This window comes from Bombina bombina, chromosome 1 (genome assembly GCF_027579735.1).
Source record: "Bombina bombina isolate aBomBom1 chromosome 1, aBomBom1.pri, whole genome shotgun sequence".
In the NCBI taxonomy this organism is placed as follows: Eukaryota; Metazoa; Chordata; class Amphibia; order Anura; family Bombinatoridae; genus Bombina; species Bombina bombina.
Genome location: NC_069499.1, coordinates 987,520,210 through 987,535,972, shown reverse-complemented (window position 1 = coordinate 987,535,972; position 15,763 = coordinate 987,520,210). Strand labels below are relative to the sequence as shown.

Genomic DNA, 15,763 nt, shown 5'->3' with positions numbered 1-15,763 from the left:
TGGTATAAGGAAAGGTTAGTGTAGGTTATATGCATCCCTGAACAGTAGAGTCTTTAGGGAGCGCTTGAACCTTTCAAAACCATTCAACCCTTTATTGGATTTAATTTGCTTTCATTAACCAAAGAATATAGATTATATACATATAAATACAGTGCGTGTGTGTTATGATATTTCAAGTTTATGAACTTGAGCTAGAAATGAGAAAGAATCAGAGTGCATATTAGTAGTTGGTATTAACCATGTCATGCTAGAATGTTGCTACAGGTATAGTTCTCCCTTTCTCTCTGCAGGGGAGAAAGGTAGAGTAGCATTTGTTATACCAAAGTTTGTGTATTTGAAGTTAAGCTTGAACAACAACTGCCTTTTATTGGTGTAAGTGATCACAAGTAAAACATATAACATATAAATATATAAATATATATATATACAACAATCCGTACTGGATAACAGGTGGTCTCATTAAATATGGAAAGAATATATGTTAAGGTAATGGCTTGAATTGCAACATTGCTTATAAGTAAACAGATAGAATGTATTGTATTTAATAGGTTGTATCACAAACTCAGATAATTGAGGAAGTCAGGAGTGTGACAAATTATGCATAGAATAACGTTACTGCATTAAACATCCAGGAAGAAAGTGTTGTACGTTATTGACACAGCTATTGTGGGTGGTAAGCTAGAGGCTGCGGTGTAAAACAAAGTATCGAATACAGATGATATCCATACAATAAGAGAGACAATCAGATGTGGTAGTTGAGGATAAGCTGTACACTTCTAATACTGAGGTATCATGTTAATATTGTTGGTAAGTACTTACGATATGATGCAGGGTGTTCGTTTCAGTCTCCTCCGTTCTCTGCAGGCAAGTGTTTGACTGCAAACCAAAACAGGAAACCAAAGATGCGCGCAGGATTCAAAGAGTCAGTTTGGCACTTAACTGACTAGAAGGCTAGCAAGGTAGGGAAGTTACCAAATTTACAAGCAAGGAGTAACATATGGGAGTGGTTTATATAGGGAATAGTACGTCCCACAATTAAAGGAATAGTACCTGAGTGTAGTAGTAGATATAACATAATAAGGAAACATGACAGTGTGTGTGTTTGTCTGTGTGTATAAATATGAAACAATATTAATTGTGAGGGGGAGTTGAAGTCTTGGTGAGGTCCCACACTTTTTTTTGTAGGACTTGAGCCCTGCCCATTTTCCCATCAGAGTGCTGCTGAATGAAGGATGTATTGGGTGTATTGGATAGTGGCAGGGACATATTCTTCACCTTCTCCTGTTGGGATGTCGGTATGCTCCTATTCCATTTCCTCTGCTGTCATGTTTCAGCACTGGTTTGTCTTTCTACTGGATTACACTTTATCTTCCAGTAGTTGGGTGCCTATGGGTACAATTTTGTATTTATAATTCTAGCACTCATCTAAGCCTATTGGGCTATTTGGTTTGTATGCTATTGTACTCTGTAGCCTAGGGACAATGTTTAATGGTTAAACTTATAGTTTGGCTCCTTTAGTATTTAAATGCTCTATTCCCCTTTAATGTTTTTTGCCCACATATTTTTTCAGCGTGTTAGCACGCGTTGGCTTATTAAGCTTGCACACGTCGGGTTTGCGCATGTTGATTCATCGGGTTTGCACACATCAGCTAGTAAAGATAGGCCATACCGTCTGATCAGAATAGCGCACATCAGATTTTTTGCACGGTTATTTTGGTGTGCTTTTAGTCTTTTTGATCACGCCTTTTACGAGTGCTTTCTATTGCTTTTTTGAGCCTGATTACAAGTGGAGTTGTATTTTGCGCTTCCGCTAGAGCTCTAACTCCGCTAGCTGGGTTGTGCTCGTATTACAAGTTAAAAGTAAACCCGATTAGCACAAAAATCCGAACTTAGAATATCGTGATTGCCAGGGGTTATCAATGATATTAATTGCTCCACTTTGGCCTAGCAGTACTTAGTTTGCGGATCTGGTACAGATGTCCAGTTATCCACTATGGTCACTTCCACTGTGTCAAATTCTTCTGTCTCAAGGTTTGCTTTGTCATCAGGATCTAAAATCTCTAAGCTTGATGGAATGGATATTGAATGGTTAGTTTTTAGGCAGAGGGGGTTTTCTGGGTCTGTAGTTAAGAGTCTGTAGTTAAGACTTTGATTCAGGCTCATAAACCTGTGACTAAGAAAATCTATCATAAGGTTTGGAAGGCCTATATTTCTTGTTTGGATCATAATTGTTCCCGGTGTTCTTTTAGTTTTTTTTTTTTTAATTCAATTCAATTCAAGGATTTTGCAATTTGTTCAGGATGGTTTGGATAAAAGTTTATCCGCTAGTTCTCTTACAGGTCCAATTTTGTCTCTTTCAGTTCTGTTTCATAAAAAAGCTTGCTAATCTTCCTTATATTCAGTGTTTTGTTCAGACGTTAGACAGGATTAAGCATGTTATTAAGATGATTTCTCCTTCTTTTAACCTTAATCTTTTTTTTTGGAGCTAATCGATTTGAGCCCATGCATAAGGTGGATATCGAGCTTTTATCTTTGAATTTTATCTTTTCGTTTTGGCTATCTCTTATGCTAGGAGAGTTTTTGAATTGTCTGCTCTCTTGTAATCCTCCTTATCTTGCTTTTCATCAGGATAAGGCAGTTTTGAGAACTAAGTTTGATTTCTTACCTAAGGTGGTGTCTTTCTTTAGGCAATATAGGGAAATTGTTGTTCATTCTTTTTGTCCTTATACTAAGATCTCTATGAAGAGTTTGGAATTTGGATGTTGTTAGAGCTTTGAAGTGCTACTTAGAGGCTACTAGGGATTTCAGACAAACTTCTAGTTAATTTGTTATTTTTTCTGGTTCTAGAAAAGGGAAGAAAACTATGGATGTTCTTGGCTTAAGCTTTTGATTCAGAAAGCTTACTTGGAGGTGGGTCTCCTTCTAAGCAGATTACTGCTCATTCAACCAGATCAATTGCCACACCTTTAAGAATGAGGCCTCTGTGGATCAAATTTGTTAGGCAGCTACTTGGTCTTCTTTGCATACTTTTACTTAATTCTACCATTTTAATGTTTTTACATCAGCTTTGGGTAGGAAAGTCCTTCAGGTTGTTGTTTCTGGTTGATGAAGTTTTAAGTTTGTTTTGTTTACTTTCATGTTTTTTGCATGTTTAAACAAAAACAACAACAACAACAACCCCCCTCTCCCACTAATCTCTATCTAATATATCTCTATCTAACTATTTGAAAGTATATATTATGCTTGTCCAGCCCTCATTACTCAGGGACTTCACTGCTTGGGTATTAGTTTCCCAGGAGTAATGGATCATGAATTCTCACCACCAGTATGAAAGAAAACATAATTTATGCTTACTTGATAAATTAATTTGTTTCATGGTGTTAAGAGTCCACAAGACCTCACTTGTTTTTTTCTTCTGGTGGTGACTATTTTTTCTTTTTGCACCTCTTTTTCCCCTGCTCCTTTTTGTTGCCCTTATTACTTTTTCTTACTTTTTTTTGCTTGGCTATACATCAGACTAATTTCTAGTATGGTGGGAGGGGTTTTATAGAGCACTTGGTGTTTGGGAATATTTACCTCCTCCTAGTGGCCAGAAAGAGTAATTCCCAGGAATAATGGATTGTAGACTCTCACCGCGTGAAAGAAATTAATTTATCAGGTAATCATTAAATATTTACGTTTTTTTTAAGGTTTTGCTATATATGTATAGAAATTAGTGTTGCGAGATACAGCAAGTGAATTAATTTTAACCCCTTGCGCCAATCTGACCTACATATATGTAATGCGGCACATAGCCTATCGTACCGCATAACGTATATATATGACCGACCTTCAGGAACCTTTGATTGTCAAGTGACAACAAACATTTGCTCTTCCTGGGCTGCAGGTATCTGCTTCATATGGTAACAGAGCACGATCTGTGCTCCATTACCATATGAATGCAGACTACTTGATCATTACAGACAGTGACACCGTCTGTGTCACTGTCTGTAACAATCTCCGTTTGTGCCAGTGGGAAGTTCAGGAGGGATAGAGGGAGGCAGGTGGGCGACACAGCAGTGGAAGGGGGAGGGATTGGAAGGGTTGGGTGGGGTCTTACACTACAGAAAATTAAATGTGGATGAGAAAGAAAAGGAAGAGATGCTGCACTACATAAAATGAGGGAATAAGGGTGGGAGGACCCTACATTAGCGATCAGAAGGAGGAGGGATGAGTGTGACTGCTACACTACAGAACAAAATATAAAATAATAAAGAAATTTAAAAAAGAAAAACAAAAAAATATATATACCAGTATCTAAGATGGCAGATATGTTGGGAGGAGGGAGGGTTAGAGAGCTGTTTGGAGGGAGGTGGGTGGATTCTACACTGCAGAAAATAAATAAATACATATAATTAATCTATTTAAAAAAAATAATGGAGGTTTGAAGTGTCAGGTGGGAGGGTAATCCCTGCATTAAAATACTATTACCCTTACCAGCTAACTAATTAACGCCTTCATTGCCTGGAATTTCAGAACAGTGCCGTGCAGTTGCTATTAGTAGCCTTCTAATTGCCAAAAACTAATTGCAAAGCCATGTATGTCTACTATTACTGAACAAAAGGGGACCCAGATAACCTTTTACAACCATTTGTCTTATGACTGCAGCAGTTGTATGTAAATAATTTCAGAGAGAACCTCAAAGTTTGTGAAAAAGTTATTTTTTTTTAATATGATCACATTTGCGTTAAAAGGTGGCATGAAATATACCACAATGGGCCTAGATCAACACCTTGGGTTGTCTACTAAAAATATATATATATAGTTTTGATAGGTAAATTTAAAAATATAAAAAAGGCTCTATTTCAGTTCAAATGGAGTGATAACAAAAATGCTAAAGATTCTTTGTTTTTTTGGCAAGTTTTTCTATGAAATTGTAGCCTCTTCTGCACATCTTTTCATGCATGTTTCTAAGTTTTTGGTTTATTTTGTGTAAATAAATTATATGTAACTGTAAAATAAAACAAGGATGTATTAAGTAATTTGTTTGTATCCTAGTCAATACAATCCACACTTCTATTTTTTCCCTTTAGGCTGTGGACATGAAGTTGCTCATGATGCTATATCACAACATTTCCGATCGAGCAGATCTTTAAAATTCAGCTATGCTGAAGACAATCCATCTGGGTCTACTAAGAGGAACTCCAGGTGAGATAAAAAGGGTTATATTTGTGAAAGAAAGAGATCATTAACAAATGGAACTTACTCAAAAAGAGAAATGTAAAATAATATAGTAGTAGATGGATAAGTAATCCAGTGGGAGTAAACTGGTGAAGAGTCAGTAAGTAAACATCTAATCAATAGAAAGGGAAATACAGGTGAACAAATAAAACTAATCCCTAAGATAGAGTGTTCTTATTGACCAGTGTTTAAAAGCTAGGTTGTTTTTGTGAACCATAAAGAGAAGGTAAAAGAACGTAATGTCCATAAGAAAACAGTGTGACTTCAAGGGTGTAAAACTCTAAACAGTTGGGGGGTTTTGTCATTGATGCATTGGCTTTGTCTTGGTTGTGTTATTGATTCAGGTCTGAAGAGTAGTTTAAGAAGAATAGTAGTGCTATGGTCTAAATTTTATTAGCTGAAGCAAACAGGAGTATTATTAAGAAATGTTTGTGTCTTGGACACCTTCCAGGTTAATGTAAGGACCAGCCATGAGGTTAGTCTAGCAGAAGCCGTAAAAAATAAAAACCTCTTTGTATTAATTAAACTACTTTGAATACTTACCAGTGTTATCCCTAAAATAAGGAGATCCACTTACTAACCCCACTCCATTAACCAAGTGCACAAACTCTTCCTATTACTTTATCCCTTATCACGCTGCACCCCTATTACATTAACCTCTTATCTCCTGAGCAATAGTTTAAATGCAATCACAACAGACTGCTCCCATTTTAACCACCTACTTCCTGAATGTCTCTAGAATGGCGTGGCACCATTTACACTATCTAGAACACCATGGCACCCTTCACACAATCCTGAATGTCACACCTCTGGCAGCTAAGGGAACTCCCTACACAAATCCTCACGAGAGCGCCCTTCCATAGGCTCCTATGGGAGCCTCGTTCTGGTGCTTGTTCTGGTGCTGTCAGCTCCAGCTAAGGGGGTAAGTTGTGCAGTGATGGCAGCAATTAAATATATATGTATATGCTGATATACATATAAATGTATGTGTTAATATGTGTATATACACATATTAACACATATATATATATATATATATAAAAGCATATATATATATATATATATATATATATTTGCAAGAAAAAGTATGTGAACCCTTTGGAATGATATGGATTTTTGCACAAATTGGTCATAAAATGTGATCTGATCATCATCAACAATAGACGATCACAGTCTGCTTAAACTAATAACACACAAAGAATGAAATGTTGCCATATTTTTATTGAACACACCATGCAAACATTCACAGTGCAAGTGGAAAAAGTATGTGAACCCCTAGACTAATGACATCTCCAAGAGCTAATTGGAGTGAGATGTCAGCCAACTGGAGTCCAATAAATGAGATGAGATTAAAGGTGTTGGTTACAGCTGCCCTGCCCTATAAACAACACACACCAGTTCTGGGTTTGCTTTTCACAAGAAGCATTGCTTGATGTGAATGATGCCTCGCACAAAAGAGCTCTCAGAAGACCTATGATTAAGAATTGTTGACTTGCATAAAGCTGGAAAGGGTTATAAAAGTATCTCCAAAAGCCTTGCTGTTCATCAGTCCACGTTAAGACAAATTGTCTATAAATGGAGAAAGTTCAGCACTGCTGCTACTCTCCCTAGAAGTGGCCGTCCTGTAAAGATGACTGCAAGAGCACAGCGCAGACTGCTCAATGAGGTGAAGAAGAATCCTAGAGTGTCAGCTAAAGACTTACAAAAGTCACTAGCAAATGCTAACATCCCTGTTAGCGAATCTACAATACGTAAAACACTAAACAAGAATGGATTTCATGGGAGGATACCACAGAGGAAGCCACTACTGTCCAAACAAAACATTGCTGCACGTTTACAGTTTGCACAAGAGCACCTGGATGTTCCACAGCAGTACTGGCAAAATATTCTGTGGACAGATGAAACCAAAGTTGAGTTATTTGGAAAAAACACACAACACTATGTGTGGCGAAAAAGAGACACAGCACACCAACATCAAAACCTCATCCCAACTGTGAAGTATGGTGGTGGGGGCATCATGGTTTGGGGCTGCTTTGCTGCGTCAGGGCCTGGACGGATTGCTATCATCGAAGGAAAAATGAATTCCGAAGTTTATCAAGACATTTTGCAGGAGAACGTAAGGCCATCTGTCTACCAGCTGAAGCTCAACAGAAGATGGGTGTTGCAACAGGACAATGACCCAAAGCATAGAAGTAAATCAACAACAGAATGGCTTAAACAGAAGAAAATACGCCTTCTGAAGTAGCCCAGTCAGAGTCCTGACCTCAACCCGATTGAGATGCTGTGGCATGACCTCAAGAAAGCGATTCACACCAGACATCCCAAGAATATTGCTGAACTAAAACAGTTCTGTAAAGAGGAATGGTCAAGAATTGCTCCTGACCGTTGTGCACGTCTCATCTGCAACTACAGGAAACGTTTGGTTGAAGTTATTGCTGCCAAAGGAGGTTCAACCAGTTATTAAATCCAAGGGTTCACATACTTTTTCCACCTGCACTGTGAATGTTTACATGGTGTGTTCAATAAAAACATGGCAACATTTCATTGTTTGTGTGTTATTAGTTTAAGCAGACTGTGATTGTCTATTGTTGTGACTTAGATGATGATCAGATCACATTTTATGACCAATTTGTGCAGAAATCCATATAATTCCAAAGGGTTCACATACTTTTTCTTGCAACTGTATATATATATATATATATATATATATATATATATATATACTGAGAACACACAGTTCCCCTAGACCGCAATGTAAAGGCACTTTTCCGTGCTGTTTTTTTCTAATACCCTACTCACACAAATTTTAACCCCAAAATACTGTCTTTGGGTCAGATTTATAAAATTAACAAGAGATCCGATTTCTGGTTAAATTTATAAACGCTAATAACCGGACACTTGTAATGGCTGGTTAATTATCTTGCTTCCGATTGCAGGAGCGCGATTATTTAGCACTCCACTTCTAATCTAGCCCATAATGTTTTAAGTAAATCTTGGTTAAGTAATTAGTTGAAAATGGTTGGAATGACGAATAAGGTAGAATATAAACATAAGGCAGACAGCTAGGTGTTAGTTTTAGTGTTTGTTTTTAAAGGGGAAATGTGTTGGTTCTATAAGGGTTTTTATAGGGTGTGCCTTGGGTGCTAGCAGTTGTTTGGTGAATTATTTGTATTTTAGGAGAGTCTAAGAAGTACAGGGAGGTTGGCAGTGCCATAGGGATTAATGCACTACAGACAGGTCATGGTTATCGATAATGCAGTAGGGGCTCAGTGTAAGTTTCTGGTATCAGCAGGCTGTTGTATTAAGAGTTAATGCCTGGGATTTTTATTTTGTTGGGGACTTTGTTGGAGCTACAATTTTAAATTAACGTAGGTAACATTTGGTGTTAAAGACTTTACACTAGTTTTGAGCTGAAAAAAGCTTTCTACCTCCTTATTGAAAGATCACAATTAATTACTACCTGTGACTTGTTGGTTTGGTGCTACTGGTAATTTCTTTCGTAAGATGAGGAAAGTTCATAGCATGTGGGATATATTTCCTGCCAGTAGGAGGAGATCAAAAACCCTCATAATAGCTTTATTCCCTCCCACCTCCTCTCCCCACAAAGTTTTTTCTTGGCCTTCCGAGGAGAGAGGTTGAGCGAATTGCACTGAAAGCAAGATTTTATTATTTTCTATCTCTTCCATCTTTACTCAGGGAAGATTTCAGCATAATTTCTCCAAGATTCTGAGTGAAGCATGTCAGTACTCTTATGGGTAACTCTCTCAATCATAATTGCCCTCAGGCATTGCAGGGACCCCATCTCTTAGCCTCCACCTGAGGGGTTGAAGGTAATCCGCAAGTATCCTCTGCAGTATATTTACTTGCACTGAAAGGGCTTTCTACTGCATCCGCATTCTGTGAGGGAGAAAGGCCTCTATAAGCTGTTAAAATACAATGGAGGTGTGCTGCAGCCCAGGAACTATCCCTAGTACTCTCCTTTTATAGGTACTACATAGTTGGGGTTTCTCAGCCTTTACACATAGTACTTTACCTATGTGTTTAACACAAAACAATTATGGAATTCAGAGTGAAATCCCTCTTTTTCCATTGCCTTTTTGCCCCTTAGAAGCCCTCAGTGTGTTTTAATCTTGGGTTCACTATATTTCCTCACAGAAGAAAAACACTATTTGCCTTATGCAGTTACAAAACAGTTCCACTGGATCAAATGACCAATTATGTACTAATTGTGTCCCAGATCTCCAATTCACAAGCCACAATCCTTTCAGCATGACACCTGGCAGACAATTAGTGCCCATGTCTGTTTTTGTCACCCAGGGGGATTCCACTAACTTTTCTTCAGAGTTTAAATCCAGTCTTTATAAGGCTATGACAGTAATTTTAGCGGATATCCCCAAACCAAGTAAGAGTAAGTGAAAATCAGAAGATTTACCTCACACTACCTGTAATATGCATGGTCCTTTCCCCCAGACTCAGATACCACCAACCTTACAAAGCTCTGACTCAGCTGGGTCTTTGTCTGAGGGTTCTGAAGGTGAAGTCTCCTTTGAGGACCTTGATTCTATACCTTAGCTTGAGGCTGATTCCACTTTTAGATTTAAAGTGAACCATTTCCACTTCCTACATCAGGTAGTTTTGAATACCTTGGAACTATCATAAATGAATCCAGAGGATTCCAAACCTGTAAATAAGTTGAATCAACTTTTAAAGATCCTAAAGTGCCTAAGGCTTTTGAAGCATCAGACTTGGTTACAGACTATATAGCCAAAGAATGGATGAAACCAGGTATTCTGTTTTGCATCTTCAAACAGGTTAAAAAAATGTATCCACTTTCAGAGAGTATTTAACAACCTGGGAAGTAGTTCCTAAGGTTGATTGAGCTATTTCCACCTTAGCTAGAAGCACTACTATTCCTTTGGAGGATAATTCTTCATTTAGCGATCCAATGAATCAGAAATCTGACTCCTTGCTTAGGAAATTATCCTCTCAATTGCCTCTTCAGGTTAGACCTGCAGTAGAAATCACCTGTGTGGCCGCTGTGGCATCCTTCTGGTGTTATTCTCTTTCACATATGTTTAATGATCAATCTTCTGGGGATATTATAAACTCTATTAAGGACCTTAAAATGGCAAATGATTTCATTTGTGATGCAGTTTTTGACATCATCAAAATTGATGTAAAAAATGTGTCCATTGCTGTTTTCTTAAGCAGAGCTTTGTGGCTTACATCTTGGTCAGCTGACATGGCTTGTAAGAATAGGCTATTATCAGTCCCTTTTGATGGGAAGATGTTTTTAGATCAGAAATCTATTATCAAAACTGTCACTGGGGGAAAAGAGGCTTTTCTACCTCAGGAAAAGAAATCTAAGTTGAAGTAGAAATAAATAAATAAATTTTGTTCCTTTCGCTCCCCTAGAGATCAAAAGCCCCCCTCCTACCAGAAGTCTTAATTCTCCAAATCTTCCTGGAAACCAGGATCTTCTTGGTCTAAAATCAAATAGACCAAAAAGCCCAACTCTGAGACCTCCATGGAAACAGTTTAATCTGTCTCATGTTCCAAAGAATCCTGTAAAGGTGGCCGCCTTTGTTCAATGTGTTAGCGCTGCGGAACCTGTTGGCGCTCTACAAATACCTGATAGTAATAATGTGTTCAAGACTTACAGGCTATTGGAGTGATCCAACCTGTTCCAATATCTCAACAGGGTCAGGGTTTCTACTCCAACCTTTTCATGGTCCCAAAGAAGGAAGGCTCTTATTGTCTTATTCTGGACTTAAAAACTCTGAACAAATTTGTTCAGGTACACTATTTCAATATGGAAACAATCTATACCATCTTGCCTCTAATGCACATCTGTATATTCCAATTCACAAGTGTCATTTCCAGTTTCTAAGGTTCGCTTTTCTCAACAAGCATTACCAATTTGTCATCCCCTTCGATCTGGCCACCACCACTCTCATCTTCACGAAGGTTTAAGGGGCTCTCTTAGCAGTGATCAAAGCTCAGGTGACTCTCTGTTGCTCCTTATTTGGACAATCTCTTGGTCCAAGCTCTTTCTTTCAGGAATATGGATGGGAAATCAATGTCTCCAAAAGTTTATCACCCACCACAAGGTTGGTATTTCTAGGTGTGATAATATATTTGATTCAAATGTGCTTATTTCTCACAGAACTTTGCTTCAAACTGTTTGTCATTCCCTACAGATGACTCATTCTCCATCTGTAGCACAATATATGGAAGTAGTGGGTCTTATGGAAGCAGTGTCAGATGCGGTACCTTTTGCTCATTTTCATCTTTGTCCTCTCCAATTGTCGATACTTCATACAGTGGTTAAAGAATTATTTCCATCTAGAAAAGCAGATAGAATTTAGTTCTTCAGTCAAACAATCTCTCTCATGGTGGAGGGAAAGTCCCTATTTGACCTTTGGAGCTTCTTTTCTTAGGCCTATATGAACCTTAGTCACTACGGATGCAAGACTGATGGGTTGGGGCCTTGTTTCAGTGTCTCAAAGGGTGCAGGGAGTATGGTCCGCTCTGGAGGCGAGTTTACCTATCAACATCCTAGAACTTTGTGCAATTCTTCTGGCCCTTCAATCTTAGCTCCTTTTCAAACAGGAAAAAATAATTTGATTCCAGTCACTGTACATTAATCATCAGGGAGGGACTCAAAGTCCCTTAGCTATTCAAGAGGTATTTTAAATTTTGTCTTGGGCAGAGGAAAATCACTGCACCCTATCGTCATCACTCCGTCCATCCAGGGAAATGGTCTTTTCATCAGGATGTGTTTGATCAATTATTCCTCCTTCCAGAAATAGAACTCATGGCATCCAAATTGAACCACAAACTTCTGGTTTATTGCGCCAGGTCAAGAGATCCAAGGGCTCACATAACAAATGCTTTAGTCTGTCCTTTGAACTTTCATCCGACCTATCTATTTCCTAAGTTTGGTCTTCTTCTAAGAGTCATTGCAAGAATCAAATAGGAATTTGCTTTTATAATTCTCATAGCTCCGGCATTACCCCGAAGAACTTGCTGATGTATGCTGACCTAATACAGAGGTCATCCCTTCCTCCATGGGCTTTACCCCTAAGAAAAGATCTGCTGTCTCAAGGACCCTTGTATCATCTGGATCTCAAATCTCTGAATTTGATGGCATGGAGGATGAACGACTAGTTCTCAAAAACTAGTTCTGGCTTACTTTGGTATTTTTCTAGAGGTTTCTTTAGAATCTCTAGAATTCTTCAGTTCCATCAAGATGGACTAGATAAGGGATTATTAGATAGTTCTTTAAAAGGTCATATTTCACAAAAAAACTGGTCTAATTACTTGATGATCAAACTTTTGTCCAAACCTTGGTGAGAATTCGCCCTGTTATTAGAGCCATTCCCCCCGCTTGGAATTTGAATCTGGTTCTGTTTTGCTAGGTCCCCCCTTTGAACCTATGCGCTCTTTTAATTCTAAAGTTATTGTCATGGATGGTTGTCTTTCTTCTATCCATTTCTTCCGCTAGAAGTTTCTAAGTTATCTGCCCTGTCTTCTGATCACTCTTTCTTGATTTTTCATCAAGATAAGGAGGTCCTCCAGACACTGGGGGATATTTATCAAAGGTCTGGCGGACTTGATCCGACAGTGCGGATCAGGTCCGCCAAACCTCGATGAATGCACAGACCGCTGCTTCATAACTGCTGTTTCTGGAGATTGATAATTGGGCCCCTAAGTATAATTTTGTACCGAAGGAAATATTAATCAGGAAATGTTGTTCCTTCTCTGTGCCCAAATCCTTGTAACCCTAAGAAATGCCTTCTTCACAATTTGGATGTAGTCAGAGACTTAAAATCTTATCTTCTGGCTACTAAAGACTTTATACAGACTTCTAGCTTGTTTGTCCTCTTTTCAGGTCCCATAAAGGGTCAAAAGTCTACAGCAGTGGCCTTTGCATCATGGCTAAATCAAACTATTTGTAAGGCTTACTTGGTTGTGGAAAAATTGCCTCCAAAAAGAGTAACTGCTCATTCTACTAGATCTGTATCTACAGATTTGCAAGACGGCAACTTGGTCTTCTCTAAATTTTTCCAAAGCTTTTTTTGACAGGAAAGTCCTTCATGCCGCAGTGTCCGGCAAATAGGAACTGCCATAATTTTGTCCCACCCGTCCTTAACCTGGACTCTCAGCTTGGGTATTGCATCCCATATGTTATGAACACCCATGGAATCTTCTCATCTTATGAAAGAAAACAGAATTTATACTTTCTTTCTTTAGAACCCGCCCACATTTTTACTAGATGGGCGGTAGTTCTTATTTGAACCTCTAAACCCTGCTTTCTGTCTTTCCTTCCTTTTCTATCCCTCTCCTCTGCTTAGCTATACGTAGACTGAGTGTGGAGAAGAGGAGGGAGGGATTAAAGCTCTTATGAGGGTTCTTGACCGCCTCCTAGTGGCAGGAAAATTATCCCACATGTTATGGACAGCTATGGACTCTCTGCATCCCGAAAGATCTTGCATAGTTCAATTTAAGACAAATACATCTAGGATATTTTGATATTTCTCACTTTTTTTTTTACAGATTATGTTTTTTCCTGCATTTTCAGTTTACGTCAAAATAATTTTAAAAAGTTATGCTTTCAAACTAAATAATAAAAACAAAACAAATATTAAAACATTTAATTTATGTAGTATATATATATATATATATATATATATATATATACAGTATATACTGTGTATATATATATATATATATATATACACGATGTATAATATACAATATATATATATATATATATATATATATATATATATATTAGCTGCACATCATAAATTTAGACCATTTAAATAGCCTTATACGAGAGCCTTATAAATAGCCTTATACACATGTTTGTTTTTATCCCTCATTCACTGCTTTGAACTTTTATAAAGGTCTGATAAAAACCCACACAAGTTATTTACATGCACTATTTTGCAATTTGAAATTTGAACATTACGGAAGCACGCATTCAAAAAGTATTGCTTGCATAATTTGGAAGGGATGCAATTCAAATGACTGCTTTTAACAGATTGAATTTGTGTCAGTACAAATAGCAAAAAAATGTGATGATATTGCACTGTAAAATGTAATGAATTGGAATTGGAGCCAATGTGACGCTGATTTCTAATGACAGACTAGAAGACCGTTCTAAAGAAAATCTGGACTCTATCCTAGCCAGACTGGAAAGGACCATTGCATTGCTGCAAAGCAAGGTACCCTATTTTGAAGTATTATACTGGGTGGGTAGATAACATCTACACACAACACTATGCTAACCAACTGTGGGGTTACATAAACCATAAATATAGGCAATGTATTCAATAAAATTAATTAGTAAACAAAAAACACTAGTTTCCGAAATATAAATGTAAATAAATTAAGCTTACTATGGGCTAGATTACAAGGAGCAAGCTATTGACTGCGCAAGTTTTATGCACTTGTTTGCAAGTTAACGGTCGTAGTTTTGGCACCCACCCATATTACGAGTTCAGATGTGGTGTAATCATCGCAAACTAACCTTCATGATCTTTTGAAAAATGACGCGTCCTATCTTTTAATTGGGCCACAAAAAGACATATTCTACAAGTTGCTGGGTAATATGCAGGCAGCCGCGCTATCGAGAAAATTTCAAGATTTTTACCATAGCTTCCACCTCTGGTTCACTAGTTGGACTTCTATGTTTTCAATAAACTTCCATTGCATATGGTCAAGAATCATTAATAAGGTGCTCACATAGATCTAGTGTACTAAAAATTAAACATCACAGCCAATGTTTACCATATGACCAACTTGGCATTTCAGATTGTTCTTGCCTTTTTATCACCATTGCTCTTTTGATTGACTAATTGGCTTCACTATTTGGCTATGCAAATATGGATCCCGAGTTTGCTTGTTCACTTGCTGGTGGACAACTCTGTCTCAACACAATCATATGAGCCAGCCGTCTTGTTCACATGTGCAGGGTGTGTGCACTTACTGCTGCTGAGGTTTATGACATCTAGAGCATCTATATGCAGCACATAATTAGTTTATAGCATGTCATAAAGGATGACTTACGGCACATTCACTTTCACAATCAGGAACTTTATGAATGCCATCCTCAACAAGTGACATACTTTCATAGAATTCCCTCACATAGAGGATGCTTGGCCTCATCTCAAGAGGGACTAATAGAATATGGGGGGCATAACTAACATGTGAGGGACAATACACTGCACCCATATTGCTCCGTGTCCACTGTGGAACCAGCAAATGGTATATCACATTCGTCAATAATTTAATTCTATCAATGTCCACTTTGTGTGCAACATGCACTTTATGAACGTGTTTGTGGAGTATCCTGGATCCAGTCACGTCTGAGTGGCCACAGGTGGAGGCCAGAAAATGGCATCACAGATGGATCAGTGTTCACTACTAATGCACAGCACGCATAGATACATTTACAGTGGACAGTACAGGATTGGAGGTCCCTTTTTAAATGCACTCAGACATATGTATATTAAATATGTGCCAACCAAGGTTT

The 15,763-nt window shown here is 38.0% G+C and overlaps 1 protein-coding gene across 1 annotated transcript in view; it reads left to right on the top strand.

Annotated features, from left to right (window-relative positions):
• The window catches only part of LOC128656086 (peroxidasin homolog), a 334,999-nt gene that overhangs the window by 275,571 nt on the left and 43,665 nt on the right, over nucleotides 1-15,763 (top strand). Inside the window, exons 18-19 of the mRNA XM_053709815.1 lie at nucleotides 5,073-5,187; nucleotides 14,375-14,453. Coding sequence (XP_053565790.1) covers nucleotides 5,073-5,187; nucleotides 14,375-14,453 — 194 coding nt within the window. The remainder of the gene's footprint in view (nucleotides 1-5,072; nucleotides 5,188-14,374; nucleotides 14,454-15,763) is intronic.